The sequence below is a fragment of the Oryzias melastigma genome, linkage group LG20 (genome assembly GCF_002922805.2).
Source record: "Oryzias melastigma strain HK-1 linkage group LG20, ASM292280v2, whole genome shotgun sequence".
NCBI lineage: Eukaryota > Metazoa > Chordata > Actinopteri > Beloniformes > Adrianichthyidae > Oryzias > Oryzias melastigma.
In genome coordinates, this window is record NC_050531.1 from 8,877,265 (window position 1) to 8,896,139 (window position 18,875).

The 18,875-nt window shown below is 37.3% G+C and overlaps 1 protein-coding gene across 1 annotated transcript in view; it reads right to left on the minus strand.

The window, feature by feature from the left end:
• map3k22 (mitogen-activated protein kinase kinase kinase 22) overlaps positions 1-18,875 on the minus strand; it is a 40,781-nt gene that overhangs the window by 17,695 nt on the left and 4,211 nt on the right. Inside the window, exons 2-5 of the mRNA XM_024280407.2 lie at positions 12,342-12,425; positions 11,897-11,941; positions 3,830-3,939; positions 826-863 (exon numbers count right to left, since the gene is read on the minus strand). Of these exons, the coding sequence (XP_024136175.1) occupies positions 826-863; positions 3,830-3,939; positions 11,897-11,941; positions 12,342-12,360 (212 nt within the window). The 5' untranslated portion in view covers positions 12,361-12,425. The remainder of the gene's footprint in view (positions 1-825; positions 864-3,829; positions 3,940-11,896; positions 11,942-12,341; positions 12,426-18,875) is intronic.

Genomic DNA, 18,875 nt, shown 5'->3' on the forward strand with positions numbered 1-18,875 from the left:
AAGAGCCTCTCCTCCTCTGCTCCCACATCATGCTTATCAAATTAAATGTAATATTGTTTGTATTGGCGAGTTGGAAGAAAATCACATATTTAATCTAAACTAATGAAAATGGTGTCACGCTTCACTCGACTTATAGAACTATAAGTTGTTCTGCTTGAAAACAGAGAGCAGTAAGCAAGGTAACACAAAGCTGTTGTGTGGTCTTTGAAATGATGGCACACCTGCTGCTCAATCTTTGGCTTTTTGTTGCATTTAAAGAGAAACTTTTTGAAGACTGGAGACGGTGAGATAGAACTCAGAGTGAAGGAAGCCATAATAAAAAACAAAAAGACAACGTGTGAGGGCAAGCTAAAGACAGCTAGCATAGGAGAGCAATACTGGAGCTATCCCGCCGAGATGCCAGCTTGGACGAGGACAACAAAGACGTTAATGGATCTATTTGTCTGCAACTGGAACAGAATGGAGCAGGGACCGTAACTTCTGCATCATAACTACATGCTCTTTGATTTAGTATTTAAAAAAAATACCCAAAAACTAAATTTTAGTCCCAATTTCCTTTATAAATGTCTTCCATCGTGAGAAAATTGCCCCAAGAAAATGCTAAAAAAACAGGATTTTCCCTGGAGTGGGTCTTTAAAGTAAAGTAAGGCTTCAATGCCAAAAAGCTGAATTTTCCCCTCTCTTTATGCCACTCTGGCATGTAGCCGATTTCCTCCCAAAGACACAAAATCCCAGGGATGGCAAATCAAAACAAAGAAGATCCGAACGACACAGTTACGGCTTGGACAGAGGAGTTGAAAAAACAAGGCAGAGGTTCCAACGTACCGTTTTTCTCTCTCATGCTCCAGCTTGACTCTTAAATCCTGTTGATAGAAACAAGAACAACAGAGGGGAGTTATTGGAAAGTTGAAATGATTCATGTTCATGCGTGTGGTTTGAAGCGACAATATAAAAGTACTCATTTCATTATGATGTTTCGCCATTTTGAGGCTCAAAAACAACTTTATCCTACAAACCCACTCCGGGGATGACATGACACAATTTATGTCTTCTGTTCAAAGTCATTACCAAAGCCAGCAGGAATCTGGAGGAGCCTGTAAGTCTGCATGAGGTCACTGTGATAAACTGTCATCATATCAGTGATGCAGATTGGGTGAAAAGTGGGGGGTTTAACCCCCAGCTCACAGAGGAAGGAGGCGATCTGAGCGGAAACTCTCTCTGCTCCTCTCTGTTTGTTTATACCTCATCATAAACATCGCCGCTTTAAGAGGATTTGCCAATTATCATTCCACGGACGGGGAACAAATGCACCGTGGAGCAACTTCTGACGACTGAGGGGAATGAACGCAGGACTGAGAACTAATATCAAACGAGACCGATTAGGAAAAAAAAAGAAAAAGTTGCTTTTAAAACTGATCAAAATCGGCACTAATGCTGCAGTTTGGATTCCAACCTTCTGCTCATTTAATGAGTGTGTTGTGATGAAAACTGTCTCTGCTAGTATTAAGAAAGCTGCAATAAGCTGCTTTGTGTCTCATCAGAAGCAAAACTGCAGCAAAACCTTCACCTGACTTTGACAGCATAAGAGGATTTTTAAAAAAAGGAGCTAAGATAATCTGTGAAACCCAAAAAAGACATTTACAGTTAAAGACGGCAGACTTGAAACCTTCCTACATTTTTACACTTTTAATCTTTCTGAAGCTGTTTTAGTAGTAAATTTTGATGTATTTGTGTTTTTTTAATATTTTTAACTGCATTTGCATTTTTGCCCTAGTTTTTGTTTGACCTCGTTTAAAAAAGTTGCATAAAGGTGATGGATTTGCGATAAAATTTAACACAAACCTCCGAATTTATGAAGAGAAAAATAAAAATATAGGTTTTCATAGCAAACATAGACGTTTGAGGGTAAAAATAAAATACTACAAAACATGCCAAACATGTCTCACATAGACAACAAATCCATAAATTATTTTTTAATTTTTGTTAACACGAGTTGATCATTTATATTAGGGATTCACGAAAAAATAGACTGGGCAATATATTGCAATATTTCATTTTGCGATGCTTTACGAAAAATGCCACAGTTGTAAAAAAGAAATTTGTTCTTAATCTGTCCTGCCTGGATAAATAAAGAGTAAATATTTATAATTTTTATGATTATTTATGAGCGTCTTTCTGAGTCTAACTTGAAAGTTCTGTTGAACTTCACAGCAAAAGGTTAAGAATAACACAAGTAAAGTTTTGGGATATATCGCGATACGTATTGTATCATGAGACGTGTATCGTGATATGTATCATATTGACGACTTCTGACAATGATGGAATGGACATAAGTGGACATAATGTGCGATATGTTACGTGCAGTAAAGAGCAGCAAGCTTAAACCATGCATGATAGTATGACACACAGCAAAACTATTAATGTGTTTCTCTTTCAGTGGGAACTGTGTCACCTTCAGTTTCTGGAGCTAAAGTGCATCAAAACTGAAGATAATTGCAAAAAACTTGCAGCCTGAACAGAGATTTTGTTTGGAAATGTCTGACCCTGGGCTTAAAAACTTTTTCTGGATTTCCAACCTCGTAGGATGCAAACATGTCGTTTTTTTTCACTTTTTCTGCTGAATGTTGATCGTTCACATTGTTTTAGAAATCTGAACTTTGCGGTGTGTTTACGTTTTCAGATTTGCTCAAACGGCATGAGGTATGCTTAAATCTACGCATGTACTGTCATTGTATGAGCATGCACTCAGCTGAGGGATCACTGCATCATTATTTATCCGATTTAAACTTCACTGTTTAACAAAAATTTACATATTAATCTGATTACTTCATGAAAATTGGGTCCAATTGTCAGAATTTGTCTGTATCCGCAAAAGCATCAGTAGGGATTTCAAATTAACGTGTTAATTGTGATTAATTAATTACAGAAAAATTAGCATCTTATTTTCTCTATAATAATTCCCAACAAGGGCTGTTAATTATTATAAATTAAAAAAAGACGCACAAGAATGATTGTGTCAGACTGTTACTTTCGCTCATTTAACGTATCTGTTAAATAGCAATATTCCACGTATACCACGGTCATTTACAAAATAAATAAATCAATTATAAGCACAACAAGCGGACTATTTCTTATGCGGTTCAACAGGTTGTCATGATACCTGCTACAGACCTCGCACCACCTCATTGCAGCAGTGGAGGAAAATTGTATATTCAAATCATTACAAGTTAAACAAAGCGTCATTTCAAAGGGAAACTTCACATTTTTTGCATTGCTTTAAAACATGTTCCTACTGTTTTTTTTATGGGTCAAATTTTTAAAAATTGTTCAGAAAAGTTATAAAGTAAAGTAAAGTTATAATATAAACTTAATAAATCCCTTTTTTAGACTCTATTTTGATCCTTTACTGTCAAAAATTTTAATAAAAATACCAGGAAATTAGACTTTTTACAACAATTATTAGGTTCAATTGAAATGTAATTAATTAATCACTGGTTGTAATTCATTTATCACACAAAAAACGAATCACATGACAAAAGTAAGTATCTGTAGTGAAAGTTTGTTTAAAAATGTTAGAAAAGAGGATTATTGACACAAAAAACATAACAAACTTTGTTTCTCCACATCACTGGTTAGAAATGGTTCACCTACTTCAACTGCAGCACTCTTGACTCATTTGGAATTTTCCTGTTTGCTAGTGTAGTTGCATTGTTAGGACAAATTACAAAGCAGACATGTCTCTCAAATTTAAAAATGGATCCAGTATTGAATTTACAAGTGATCCATTTCTGCAAATAAAAAACTTGAGGGAGGATCAGACAGTTCGTACCTGCTTGTAGAGTAAACTCCTGATCTTGGGCTTATGGCTGTTGTGCTGGGTGTAGCAGCGGCCCAGAGCAGCCAGGTCCTTCATGATGGAGTTCAGCGCTTCCTCGTCGTCTAAAGAAAAAAGTGCTTTGATTAAACAAGAATAGGCATTTCAAATTGGGGTTGATGTGATTCCACAATGACTTAAAAGTCATCAGCTGGTTTAATGATGGTCCAAAAACTATCTGTGGAGCTTTTAATGATAGGTGAATCCAGATACATACAATTTAAACTAAGATCAGAACAGTGTGAATCTAAAACAACTCAAAGTTTGGTTCTGAATGCAAAAACTACGGAGCAAAGACATTTAATAATGGAGGAGGTGGATCTATGGCAGTCACATGGGGCGATATGGTCATCTGCAGCTTGGTTATTGAGAACATCAATATTTAATCTCGCATCTCTGCAGAAACTTAAGGAATAAGTTCAAAAGGGAAAGCCAACTTTTATTTTTTATGTAAAAATCAGACTATTTCAGAATCAGATTCATATTTTCTCCACATCGCGTCAGGTGTTTTTGAATTCATACAAGCAGAAAGAGGAGATTCTCCAGCCGCATGCGACCTCTCGCATGTAAAACAGCAGTCGTGTCACACATTATCATATCAAAAGGCTTTAATGGGCCCAATTATCGAAGTGCTTTGCTTACGACAGCCAGAAGAGGTCGTTGACCTCAGTCTCTGACAGATTGATGGGAACACTTCCACGCACGCGTTCTCAGAGTCCAGGCGAGGAGCTTGCAACACAAACAGCACTCGCAGGAAAAACCGCATTCTTTAAATTAAACCTGATCCGTCTGTGCGAAGGACCACTGGGAATGTCTGGATTGCTGCTGGAATGAGCAGTGATGCGCGGAAAAGAAAAGGGCTGCGTGAAGCCACTTGATCTTCTTCTTTCTGTTGGCTGGCAGCCGACCAGGTCAGCGGGTTCTCCTGCGGGTGGCAGGACACCCATTTACAGAAAGAAGTTCCCTGATCTTCTCACCCTCATAACTGACATTCACAGGAAGTAAAAGATGCTTTAATAACAGTCTGATCATCCAGTACTTTCCAGTTTGCTTTTCCAAGAGGTTGAATGTTTGTGCTTCTACAAAACTGGGTAGATGAAGGAGCTCCCAGGAATAAACGCCGACATGTGCAATAAATTGCAATGACTAATTCACTGGGGCTAATCTTTCCTGTTGATTTTAAATACTGGACACGCTGCAGAGACATTCCAGTGTCTCACTTACTTGGACCGCCAGCCTGTTTAAAGAGAGTCTAAGTTCATCTCGTTTAACAGAGACGATTCATGAGCGAGACGCCGCACTGAGAAGTTGTTTCCTGCATCAGTGCCATGCGGTTTTTCCAGACGGACACCCCCGTTTTCCCACATTAGTGGGAGGTCCTGTGTGTGAGAGGTGAGAGGGGAATCCTCTAATATCAGTGTCAACACCCAATTTACTATAAGACAAACACTTTATAAATTAAACTTCATACAAACGTCAAAATCAAAACATATTTAAATTAAACTGATTATAAATTCAGGTAAAAATACTAACTAAACACCTTTTTAATTTTACCTCCACTAGGCTTGTGCCTCTTTATTCCCTCTAATAACTCCCCTAAAGCCGTGAAATGAAGTACGGAAAAAAATAAGGGTGAATTCAGACTGGACAAGTCCATTGACTCTGCTCGAGTCTGCTTAATTTGATCCAGATCGAGTCCCGAACCAAGCATTTGGTCTCCCGTCAAGCAGGCTTTCCTGTTTCGAACAAAAACCAAAACAGTCAAGCAACATATTGGTCTTTTATTGAAGCCGTTTTTTTGGCTTTTTATCATTAACTGTATAAGAGAACTGGACTAAGTGACCCCTCCCCCCTGGCGCTCCAAACAAGAAGTACCTGCTGGCTCCTAAAAGCCAAAATCCCACAGATTTCAATAGAGAAATAACCAGCTATTACTCAGTCATTACACTTGTCAGGGGAACCGTTCTTGCTAATCCTATTTTTTTCACATTTTTTCAGTAATAGAAGGTATTCAAGGTATAAACTGGCCAATCAGATGCCTCAGGTTGAATGTTCGAAACGTTTGACAGACTTCCAACAAGCTCACTTCTGATTGGAGAGCTTGGTAGAGAAACAATGACCCAATCTGACCAATCACATTACTGATAATGTCTGGCTCCAAATGGTGGCATCCATATTGCAAAAAGAATAAAATGACTTCATCTGGTTGGAACTGGAAGTAAGCCACTTCACACCACAATGTCCAGTTGTCATATACAGTCAATATTTCTTATCCATCATATGACTTCAATAAAATCAGTTTAAACCCCACAGTAACTGGAACATGCCCTGTCGGGACAATCCAGGGATGAAGATTATATTAGAACTGACCCGCCCAGGGTTTTTCTATAAATCTGTAAGAAGTAAATATAATGCAAATAAAAACACAAGTGCAGTTAAATTAATGATCTAGCTGTAAAAGTTAAAACTGTGAACATATTTATTTTTGTTTACAAAAATGTAACTGGACAGCCAAAAACTGACTGATTTAATCAGTATTATTTTTATAAATTATTTATCAGCTTTTATCAGCGCTCTGGTTATTCAATAGTTTACCTTTTTTACTGAATTTATTTCCAGCTATGGAAAAATAATCACTTAAGTTTTGGTTCCATTAGGGTAATTTTGGAGCCAAAAAGTTTGATGCATTTTTGTACCAATAGGCAGAAGACATGTCCAAGACTCAAACTCTTACAATGTAGTTTAGCCACACACACTTTGCAATCATGCTTCTGCCTGACATGAAGGTGGGATCAGATATAAATTACAGGTTTCTACATGGTAAGTTAGCTGAGAAACAAATGACTTTTTGTGTTTGCTAAATGTTTACATTCCATGTCATTTTCTATTCAATTTCATTTAATTCGATAAAATGTGTTTACGTTTGCACAGTACAGTTTTTAACTCACTTTTTGAAACATTTGATAGACAAAGAAATCAGGTAAGAGTGAAAACTCTGACGCACATTTTCACTGTTATGAATAAAGATCCATTGGTTGAACTTGTGCTCCCCGCAGACGAGTTGAGAGAGTTTCTAAAACATGGCGGAGCTCTTCGCCAGGCCTTGACGTGAACCACATCAGACAATTTTCTTTCTAAAATGACGAGCAGACGCTGCTGTTGTAAATGTTTTTATTCATCATCCAACTGACTTCTGTGGTTTTTGTGTTGTTTTATTTTGTTTAACACATGGTGGGATGAGGCAATGATATGTGCTGCAATAGCAAAAATACTGTCATCCAAATGGGTTTCATTCTGATGTAGCAAATATGCTGTTTTTTTTTTTAATTTATTTTTACCTTAAACTTTTAAATAAACTTGCCTTTCTTTTAGGAGATTGTATAGTCAAGTTTTTAAACCTTTCAATTTGAATTAAAAAGCCAATTAGATTTTCAAAAAAGTATTAAACCACTTTTGTTTGATTTTTAAAATACATTTCCTACATAATTATCGACTCAAACTTAAATGTGGAACTTATATAGTTGTAGATATAAGTTCTTAATAAAAGCAAACAGAAAAGCTACTTCTTTTACCTAAAAAAAAAAAACAAGAAAAACATTTTCACAAATTAAAAAAAGGCATAAAATGTGATGAAAATTGTGTTTTTAACATGTGCTTGTAGCTTTTTCTGACAATGGAAGACATCTACTTTGAAAAAATTACACTTAAAATTGCATTTTTGAGTACATTTCTGTATTTAAATTGTTGTGAATCAGGAGCAGATAAAAAACGCAGTTTGAAAAAGAGCTTATTTGTGGCCCAGAAAATATGCTCAAAACACTACATTTTCCTAATCTGAGCTGCCATCTGGCTCAAAACTGTACAACTGAATAGCTCCAATATTGCTTGCTATTTTTGCTGCACCAGTAATGTTAGTTTATGGGTGTGAGGGGCCATAAGCTAGCGGGAGAGCGCATAAACATAGACCTTTTAGCAACGGGGGAGGGGAAGGGGGGTGGGGTTGCTCAATACCAACAGTCTCACTCACAACTCAAAGGCAAATCGGCTAAAAACCGCATAAACATAAAGAAAAGACCACTGGGAGCTTTTAAAATAGCTCAAAAGATGATCGGAGTGGGACTTTAAATGTTACATTTTCTATGTGAAGTTAAACAGATGTTTTAGACCCAGCCCTAATAAACCGCTCTTAAATCACAAACATCACGTCATTAACAGGTGGCACCATGTGATGCGGGAGTGGGCAAACTAGAGTCCAGGGGCCACATGGGGCCCACTAAACTATTAATTCTAGACTAAATGATGTTGATAATCCTTATTAATGTTTTATTTTTCCTTCATTCTGGTGTCTCCGCGTAGAAGGTTCACCACAGATACGTCGGCCGATGCCTAAGTGGAGAAAGTTATTTTATATGGAATTGGAAGATTTGTTGTTTTTTTCTTGAATTGGGCAGTCAGTTTTCTAATAATTGAAACTGCCACTAAAATGAGTACAAAAGACACAATTTTTAAATAAGACTCCAAATTGTTTTGTTAAAAAACATATATATACATATATATATATATATATATATATATATGTGTATATATATATATATATGTGTATATATATGTATACATATACACATATATATATGTCTATGTTTGTGTGTATTCACACATATATATACGTACATATACATACACATATATATATGTATGTATGTATGTATAGAATATTTTTTTAAACCAAAAAACTCTAAATATCTGCACTTCGGTTAAATTTCCTTTGTGCTCTACGAGTCCAAGAGTTTGTGCGCCCCTGATGTGACATTTATGTGACACTGCTCTTTTAATAAATAGTGAACGTGAGTCCGTTTATGAAAACTAATTTTAATAGAAGTGGGTCACTTCTTCCTCCTTCCACATGCAAAACAACACAATGTGCTTTGCATGAAAGTTACACACTGTGAAGTGACACAGAGGAGCCGGGGTGAGCTTTAATTCTTGCTGTCAGCAGAGGTGGTGGATGAATAACTGCTCTGAGGAAGGAAGTGAATCACTGTCGCTGTTCTGAAGGCAGAGCTGGACAAACCACGTTATTTATGCACGCCAAGAAACTTAATGGCTTTTTAAGTCATTTAAGATACAGACCTTTTATTTCCAAACACTCTAATTAGATCATAAAAGACATGGATAGTGATTTTTCTGCCTTTTTTCGAAAATAAAAACATGCTTTTAAAAGGAATAGCGGATCGACTTAAATATTTTTCTTTTGGTTTGTGACTCATCATTTCCTGTATAAAAAGTCAAATTATAATTTTATCCAAACAGGACATTCTCCAGTTCAATAAATACATAAGAAAAGTCTTAACTGGCACTAAAAAATCCACAAAACCCCTGAAACGTCCTTCATGACCGTCCCCATGTGGGCTTCCTGTTTGGAAGATGTGTTTCAGCCACGCTCCGAGCTCAGACCAGCCACTGCACTCACAGTCAAGGATACAAAACAAACAGAAAGCCCCACATCTATATTTGAGTGGCTGCACTGTATGGCTGAGGGGTTGTGTGTGGGGGGGGTTGCTGGTGAAAGGGGCAGTGTGGGAATCGCGTGGTGCTGCACAGAGCAGCTCTCCAAAATAAGATATTACATCACTAAAGGTCTGTGCCGCCGAGCCGAGGCCAGCCGAGGTTTCGCCACCCACGCAGCGAAGCCCTGGTGTTCCACCAACCCAGCAAATGGACCTCTAAATTAAAATGTTTCTACATCTATAGAATCAACACTTTGTCCTTTCAACGAGTTCTAATACCTGTAATTCGTTTAAGTTTTTGGGCAAAATGTGATTGAAATTAAGAAAAAAAAAAGGGAAATTCCAAGAAGCTCACAGAAAAAGTGATTGCAGGCTGTTGCATCATAGGTCGGCAGCTTTCCCCTCTCCTCTTTTTTTTGCTAAAAACTATCGCTCACTTTCTTGGCCGGCAGTTGTGAGCAAAGCCGGAGGATATATCAAGCTATTCCACAAAAAATTATTTTAACTGCAGCTTTCAAGCCGTTCAAGGCAGGCCGAATGAAGACACGGAGGGGATTTCCTGACGCTGAGAGGGACACATCATGCTAAAGGCATCCAGCAGACCGAGCAGCTGGAGCCAAACGTCGTCCTTCAGCAGGAGCGGGCCCCGATCCGTGACACATGCAAACGCAGCGGCGGCCGGCGACACCAACACTAAACTCCTGCAATGGCCGATGTTTGCTGAAAGCGGGACACGCCTCGCTCGGCATGTAATGGAAGCATAATACTAAAACCATTCATCTGAATCTTTCACAGTGCCTGTGATGAAATGCGAGGCAGATGTGTGACAAGAGTTGTGCAATTAATGTTTGCACATGGGCTGTGCTCAAAGCCTCGTCAGTCAGTGTTTCCATTTAATATCTAAAGCCTAAGACATTCCTACTCCTGGCAACAAACTGCACTAACCACTCACACAGCAATGGAAAAGGTTGTAGATTTACGGAAAAGCTGAACAGGATTGCTTTGGTTATAAATTAATAATTGTATAGCTTGTAAAGGTACATTTTTTAAATTATGATTAGGCCGGTTTAAGCTAAAATTAAACTAGGACATAGTTTCTGCAGAGCAGTAGTTCATTAGAAATTAAAGATCTGAGTTGTGCACTGAGCAGCCCTGCCCCCTCAATATTGGAGCTATCCAGCTGTACAGTTTTGAGCCAGGTCAGACAAGGAAAATGAAGATGTTAAAGATCCACTCCAATATTGTAGCATTTTTCTCATAGTAGAGGACCAATTTACAATTAAAACTGTTTAAAAACTGTGTTTCTGAGTATTTCTTAATTCAAGTCGCCTTGAATTAGAAAACCGGATGCTTTGAAAAGCTCAGACCAATGACGTAGTTACTGAAATGGGTGTACCAAAGTCTCCTCCCCGCCTCCGCGCACCCTGGCTTGCTCATGCTTAGGTGCGTGAAAAATGGTAAGCATTCAACACTCTTGCTAGCGCAAACTACAACTGGATTGATCCAGTATAGCTCTTTGTTATTTTTGCGCCACTGATGTTAGCTAGCTAATGTTAGCTCTAATGTAAGTTTGCTCACTCACGTGCAAACTTATATTAAAGTTTTTATTAACTTATGTTAAAGCTCACGTGGAAACTTATATTCAAGCTAACATTAGCTATAGTATTAACTTATTTAAAAGCTAGCATTAGCTAGAGTATTAACTTATTTAAAAGCTAAAATTAGCTAGATAGCTGATGTTAGCTTTAATTTAAGTTTGCGCACACATGTGCAAACTTTTATTAAACCTTATATCAACTTATATTGAAGCTCACATGCAAACTTATATTAAGGCTAACATTAGCTAGCTAACATTAGTGGTGCAAAAATAAAGAAGCTAATGTTAGCTTTAAAACAAGTTAATATAAGCTTTAATATAGGTTAAGTGAGCGTGCAAACTTATAATAAAGTTAACATTAGCGTTAGCAAATGTCAGCTTTAATATAAATTCCGCGTGAGCTTTAATATAAGTTAATATAATATATTAAAATAAGTTTGTATGCTAGCACGAAAACTTATATTGAAGCTAACATTAGCTAGCTAGCTAATGTTAGCTAGCTAGCTAATGTTATCTCTTAGTGGCAGGGAGAGGGGCGGGTTGCTCTGTGTTAACAGTCCCGCTCTCAACCCAGAATTGCATTTCTAATGAGCTACTGCCGCTGTGCATAAATGTCTTAAAAACGACAAACGCTTTTTGAATTTGGCTAAAAACTTCATAATCATAACTAAAAGATCATTGGAACGATTTTACGATAGCAAACAAAAAATATGGTTGGAGGAACAAATAAAAGTTTTCACAAACTTCATCTAATTTAAATTTACAATTTGAATAAATAAATACTCAGAAACGCAATTTTAAGCTTAATTTTCGGAATATTTTTCATGAGAAAAATCCCACAAGAACATGTTAAAAATACAATTTTATGCCAGTAGATCTTAAAAATTCTTCAATACTAATAATTTTTCTGCACCTTACCTTGTGTGTTTCTGTGATGTCCGGGTCCATTTTGGAGACCGTCATCTACGGTTGGAATAAAGAGAAACAAGTTTCGGATCAACGGTTTGTTCTGTTTGCAAAGCCTATCAAAAGATCCTGATCTGAAGCCTTCAGGTCAGTCCGCATGCAAATGTAGTGCGGAGGAAAATTTTATTTGACATGGTTGTGCAAGGAGAACACAAACTGTGTGTGCCTCTGTGGCTTTTCTGACTGTTCACAGGAAATAACATGAAAAAAAGACAGTTTTAAAGCTGCTAAGTCATCATAACAAGTGAAATCTGATCTAAGCTTGAGAAATATTTACTTTCACTAACAACACAACACAATATTTTTCATCTAAAGTGTTTTTATGGTTTGTGAAAGAGGAAGTGTGGCAGGTTGACATGTTTTGCTAAAGAGCACTTTGCTTTCTAATGCTACTTACCCATGTTTACTGTCATCATCAGGAAGTGGGCCTGTTGAACTCGAGCGCAGAGCTCAACTTCTCTCTGAACGGCAAAACTTCACCCTGAGAGCAAATAAGATGAAAAAAAATAAGTTTTCAACATCCCAGATTGTGCCATTTTCCTTCTGCGAATACACAAAAACACGGACAAAACAGGACGCAGGTGGCCGCGTTAACACAAAGCCTTTATTTTTTCCCCCCATTTGTGCTGTTAGTTTAATTTTTTTCCATAACTCGTTCTCTCCTGAGATTGACGTGTCCTTTCTGTGAAACATAAACGAAAGTTTTTCGAACTCGAATGCGACGCCGGTGAGGGAATTTCTTGCATTTGTGGACGAACAGACGCCGTAAGTCTCCAGGATCCGCAGGAAGACAGATGCAGGTTTAATTTCACAATAAAAGTTGTCTCAAGAAAAAAAAAAATTTTTACTTAAATTTTTTTTTCTTCGATGTCCCTTTAGGGGCTCCATACAAGACCCACTCCAATCCCCTTTTTGAGACATTGAAAGTTTTCAGAGCGTTTAGCAGAAATTAATAAAATAAAAAATGTTGTTGTGGTTTATTAGCAATTTGCTTTTGACTGTCAGTGTTGTCAAGTCCGCTCTTCTGTTAGCTTACAGCCCCCCAAAGCCCCAACCTAACAGTTATATATCGGAGCTATCCAGCCGTTCCGTTTTGGTGTCAGCTCAGACGAGGAAAACAAAAGCGTACATAAATCCAGTCATCCACAAGTGGACAGAAATGCTCTCTCTGAGCTTAAATTTCTACACATATATGTCCTCCATCACCAGACAAATGCCACAAAAACATGTTAAATACACCAAAAACAATTTGATCCGAGTCGGTCTTTCAGCTGTGTTGTTGCTATCATGATTTATGCTCACACTGAACAAGAGAATCACAGCCAAAGCAGTGACATATAATTCAGAGCTGCAGCAAAAGGCAACAGTTCTACAGTTAGGACAATATTTCATGTTTCACTTTGTGGTGAAGAAAACCACACAGCCCCTGATTAATTGGGCCATCTCATTCAAAGGAAAAACCGAACAGAGAAAGAGAAATGACACAAAGTGAAGCAGAGCAAAGTAAAGTGTTATGTGCAAAGGATATAGTGGGAAAAAAAACAAAGAAATATAAAACTCCAAAAAGAATGTGGAAAATTAAAATAAAAGTGACATTTCCTAGATTGGAATAAAAAAACACAACACATTGTCTGTATGCTGCATTAAAATTTATCCTAGTTATGATATTATGTAAAAAAAAGTAGCCCAGAAAAAAAAGTAGTCAAAAAGTTAGAAAAAAAAATGGATTTTTTTTCTTTTAAATAAAGCAAAAACTTAAAAACATCAAACTTTCCTAAAAAGCAAATTGCATTATAAAAAACTGAACACAAAAAACATTTTTCTTAAATGAAAATATCCATTCACTGATGTTCTTAATTCATAGGATGCTACTGTGAAATGCTGTTTATCAAAAACAATCGTGCATTTATTAAGTCATATTAAAACAAAAACTTAATTCTCTATTTCAATGTTATTTCAATGCTGTTTCCAAAAGTCCTCATCAATGGAGGAGTGTATTTTCCCTGAGCCTTTTAGTTAAATGGTTCATTCTGTTTCCAGAAACACAAACACTTCCTGTCTTTGGCTCGACCTGAAAACATTTCATAAAAGCAATAAAAGATGGCCGCTTATGCAATTTACAGCCTGAAGGGCAGAGTCGAAAGGTACCAAAGGAGCTGTCTGCAAACACAAACATCTCACGCACGCCAATCCCGAGGGATGGTCATTTAGAGCTAGAACAGGGTTTAAAATGAAAGGCAGGGCAGCATCCTCACACTGCAGCTATGCCGACCGAAATGATGCTGCATGAAAGACGAGACAGGTGGTCTCCCAACGCCGTCCGGTCTGTTGCTGCGTGCACGCACAAACGGGGGGAGTCTGCAGCGTGCCAGAGAATCACCAGATGGCCCATCTGCTTCACCCCCCCATGCCCAGCGTGATGCCAGCCTCCCCGATGGCCAGCCCGACTCTCCACACGCGTCCTGGCAGGAGGAAAACACGGCAGCCCGTTCGCTGAAGATCAAATGCTAACTCGCTCGTGTTGATCCTCAGAAGGAGGACAGGCCATAAACCTGACGCACATCCAGAAGTGCTTCAAACACTGAGGAGCACATTTCTGTCTCTGCTGAATAAAAGCTAGCTAATGTTTAACCGGCAGAGCCATCTTCTTCTGTCACAGCATGAAGAAGTTGATAAGACAAAAACATTTCTATGGAATAAGCTTTCAAATGTACTGACATGGTGGAAGCGAAACCCTCCAAATGACCAAAATAACATGTTTTGGCTTCCAGAGAGTTGCAGTTCTGGTTCTGCTCTGCAGCTGCATGATCTCATTCCTGACGTCACTCGAGGACTCCCAGAGAAGTCAGAGGTTAAAGATGTTTTCAGGGAGTTCGTGGGGTTTAAGCTGCAAAAAAAAAAGAAAGCCAAAGCTGAGGACTCACAGAGGAGCGGCCACACATGGACTATAGAAGGAGGAGAGGATCAGATAAAGCTGCTTCCCTGTTTGTCTGATTTTCATCAAAGCTGAGGCTGAAATTGGTCCTGACAGTTCGCTTTTTTGAGAACCTGCTTATTATCAATTAGAAAATGGGAGGTTTGAGCCAGCGACGGAAGAGGTTCAGTATTTTGAGAAATCCTTTTGCTCCGTCTTTAGGCAAAAAAAAAAATATTTGAATACTATCAAATATCCTGAAATCCATGAGTTTTATGTTACAGTTTAAGACTTTCTCTGGTGAGTTTTCATCAATTTAAGTCATCAATACAGGAAGTGACAAAAACTTAAAGTCTGAAATGTGTTTTCTTTGGAGAGTAGGCTGTGTTCAGACAAAAGTTTAAAAAAAACAAACAAAAAGAAAACGAATTGTTCTCGTGTCACTCTGATGTAAATGAAGATGGACTGAACCAAATGGGAGGAAGTAGAGCAATAAGAGGAAGTGATGTAAGCATCACCACATAGAAAAACAAACCATCAATCAAAGAAGGTAATCCACAAAAAGTAAGTAAAGGGTCCAAATTTTATGGATATATGATTAGAGGTCTTCAGGGATTACCAATGCTGCCCCGAAACAAAAAAAAAAAACTGACAAATAAATGTAAATTAAGTGCTTGTATATGTATTTTGAATTATACATGTGAGCTTTTTTAAATGAATGGATGAAAACTAGCCTTCAGCTAAAATATGGTCTTTCTTAACCAATCCTGTTTCTTTTTAAATAAATACATAAACTTGTATTATTAATAAAAAGAACCCGCAATCATTTCTGATTTGAGACTTAAAAAAAGCAATTGAAACAAATTGTTATGCCGTTAACTCAGTTCCCAGTGAGTTTAAGAGCGCAACTTAACAATTAAAAAAAAAAAAAAAAAACAGCAGTTTGGTTCCAAAAAAATGTATAGTTCCATTAAATATTTGTAATCACTGTACTGGTTGGCTGGGTGTGGGACTGCAGGGGTAGCGATGAGTTTAATCCAGTGCAAGTCCCTAAGGAAGACCCTAACCCACACAAGACTGCCAAACTACAGCTACGTTTCCATAATTGCGCAAATTGGATTTGTGAGAGCAAATTTAAAAACGTTTTCCTACTTGGAGGAGGTGGCTTTTGAGGCGCATTGACCAATTTTGCAAAAACACTTCTTTCTGATTAAATGAGTCACGTGACCAACAACCGGATACCACGCTAGGCGCCACAAGAGGGCCCGCGGCTTCCAAAAGCTCATCTAAAGTTGAGCATGTCATGCGGAATTGTTGGATCCACAGCTCCTCTGTAAAATCACCAACCACGATTTCCCAAAATGTCTTCATCTGTAGCCCCTCCCACTTAGCTTGCCATGAACAAGACGCCGATGTCTCCTTTGATAGATGATGATGAGCGCTAGTGCCGAGGCAGAAATTTGATTAAATCTGCTGTAAATCAAAGTATTGTTCACATCCAAAATTGTGTTTTGTTTTTTTTTTTTACATTTTTAGAATTTTAATAAAATTATGCACATAAGTGTAGTGGAAACACAGCTTATGTAGCCATACGGAACTCCGAGTCTCGGTCCCCCTTAAATATAGAGCTCTTTCTGGAAGAACATTCGGTGTAAAACTATCAAACAGCGTAAAGACGTAGTAAATGCACCATGTGGGCCACAAGCTCCCTCCTCCAAACTCTGGGGTTGCTCCACGCCAACGGTTTCACCGACAACTCAGAGGGGATTTTCTAATAAACGTCTGCCGCTCACAGTTTTTTAAGGTTTGTTTAAAAATGGCATTAACCTAATTAAAAAGTGTATTTGAAGACTCACTCAAACTTAAAAGAATTCCTTGTAGTCTTTTAATTACGAATTTGCTGTTTTTTTTAAAGCAAAAAATCTAAAATCATTATAATTTTGCCTGAGTTGTGGGCAGGACTTGATATCCCAGCATTCCTTTATTTACACTCTCTCTCGCTAGCTTACAGCCCCTCACAAGCCCAAGCTAACATTAGCGAACTACATTAGACATGAAGACGTTAATGGATCTATTTGTTTGCACAAGGAGGATTTAGAATTGGAGATGCTGCATCACAAACCGTAGCTTTTTCAAGCATCCTGTTTTCATTTCCTCCTGATCAAACACAATTGGAATAAATGCAGTTTTATTCTTTTATACATGTCCTCTGCTGCAAGAAGATCCTAAAAACACTATTTTCATTGGACTGGGTCTTAAAGGAGAAAAATCTAATCATCTAAAGTAAAAAGAAACAATTTCCCGTAATCTGCCTTAAATCCAACTTGGTGTTATTAGATAAGGTCTGTATCATACCTCAGACAGGAAGTAGAGGCCGATGAGAGAACCTTGGCTATTTAGGTGACTTACTCTTTTTAAAAAGGTCATTGTTTCGGGGGGGTGTCCTGTCCGCTGAATGTTTGCCAAGCGAGCGCAGTGACGGCTCCATGTGAGTCAGAGGAGTTACGCAGGCGGATTCTGGGAAGCAGGACAATATGACAGGTCCATTTGCTGACTGACCGTCCTGCAGACCACGTTCTGTGGTTCTATGGCAACATAAACACCACAAGACCTGCATCACAAACTTCGCCAACACGTCTGATGGAATCAAATCAGATCAATGGAAAAAAAAGGTATGAGCTCATAAAAGTCAAAATGATGAACTTTTTTGAGAATTTAGCCAACGAGGTTTGATTAATTAAAACCTATGTAGTTTGGAAAGGTTTTAAAGATGGTTTGCTTCACAGATTTGTTCGTAAAGTGGACAGAAAAACACACTGGTCTGTTTAAATGACAAATAAAACAGAGTATCCAAAACTTTAAAGTATTAAATCTTATAAATGAGCTTTTAATCACTTAATTTTGGAAAATTTTGATTAATCCTCCAAAAATAAAATATACATTTTCATCTTTTCATGAAAAATCTCTGGTAGTTCGCACCATCATTTTATTTTATATTTTATATTTCTTTTGGAGGATTGTTTAAGAGTTTATAAGTTGAATTCCCATTCCAACAAATTTTTTATAGCATTTTTCTCATGATGGAGGACATATTTAGAGAAATGTAAGATTAAGAAAGCATTTCTGAGTATCTGAAATCATTGTGAATCAGGAGTAAACAAAAAATCTAATTTGAAAAAAAAAAAAAAAAGTTTTAAAATCTGAAATTGTTGGGCCACAAACTCCTTGCTCCGCTCCATTCTGATACATCCACTTACAGACAAATACAACCATTATTGTAGAACTTCTAATAAAACAAGAGAATGCTTTAGAAAGAAAAAACACATGGAAGTATGTGACATATTCAGGAGACACCACATCTGCAACACTTTTGCCTAAAAATATTTTAAAATATCGACAGAACAGAATGTTGTCACCTAAACCGTTCCTTAAGTGACTCATTGACTTATTTACCCTGAACAAATAATGTTTGACGTCACTCATTTAAAGATTAAAAAATGATGTGTAAATTAGGGCGGGCATGTAGCGCTTCATTAACGCTTATACAGATATTTGAGCTCTAACAATATTTTAAAAAATCGTATCTAAACAGAACACCTCCACCTTAGTGCTGGGCGATATGACGATACTTATCGTGTGGGAGATAGAAAAGTGTATATTGTGACATTTCTCTTCTATCGTTTTTATTTTTATTGCTGAACTTTATTTTTAAGAAACTTAAACTGTTGTGAACTTTTAAAAAAATGTTTCTCATTTGTGATGATTCAGTTACATGTTACTTGAAAAAATGAAATTTTTGTCATTTTTTTCAGAGAATAACTGAAAATATACTTTGTTTTGGTATATCGTGATATATATCGTTATTGTGATATAAAATAATTTACATCTTGAACTCAAATTTTTTCAATATCGCCCAGTACTACTCCATATAGTTAAAAAACCAAGCATTAACTTTTGGAAAATAGGCTGTATTTATTTATTTTTGGTGTAAAGTCTTAATTTTAAAGTTCCCCTATG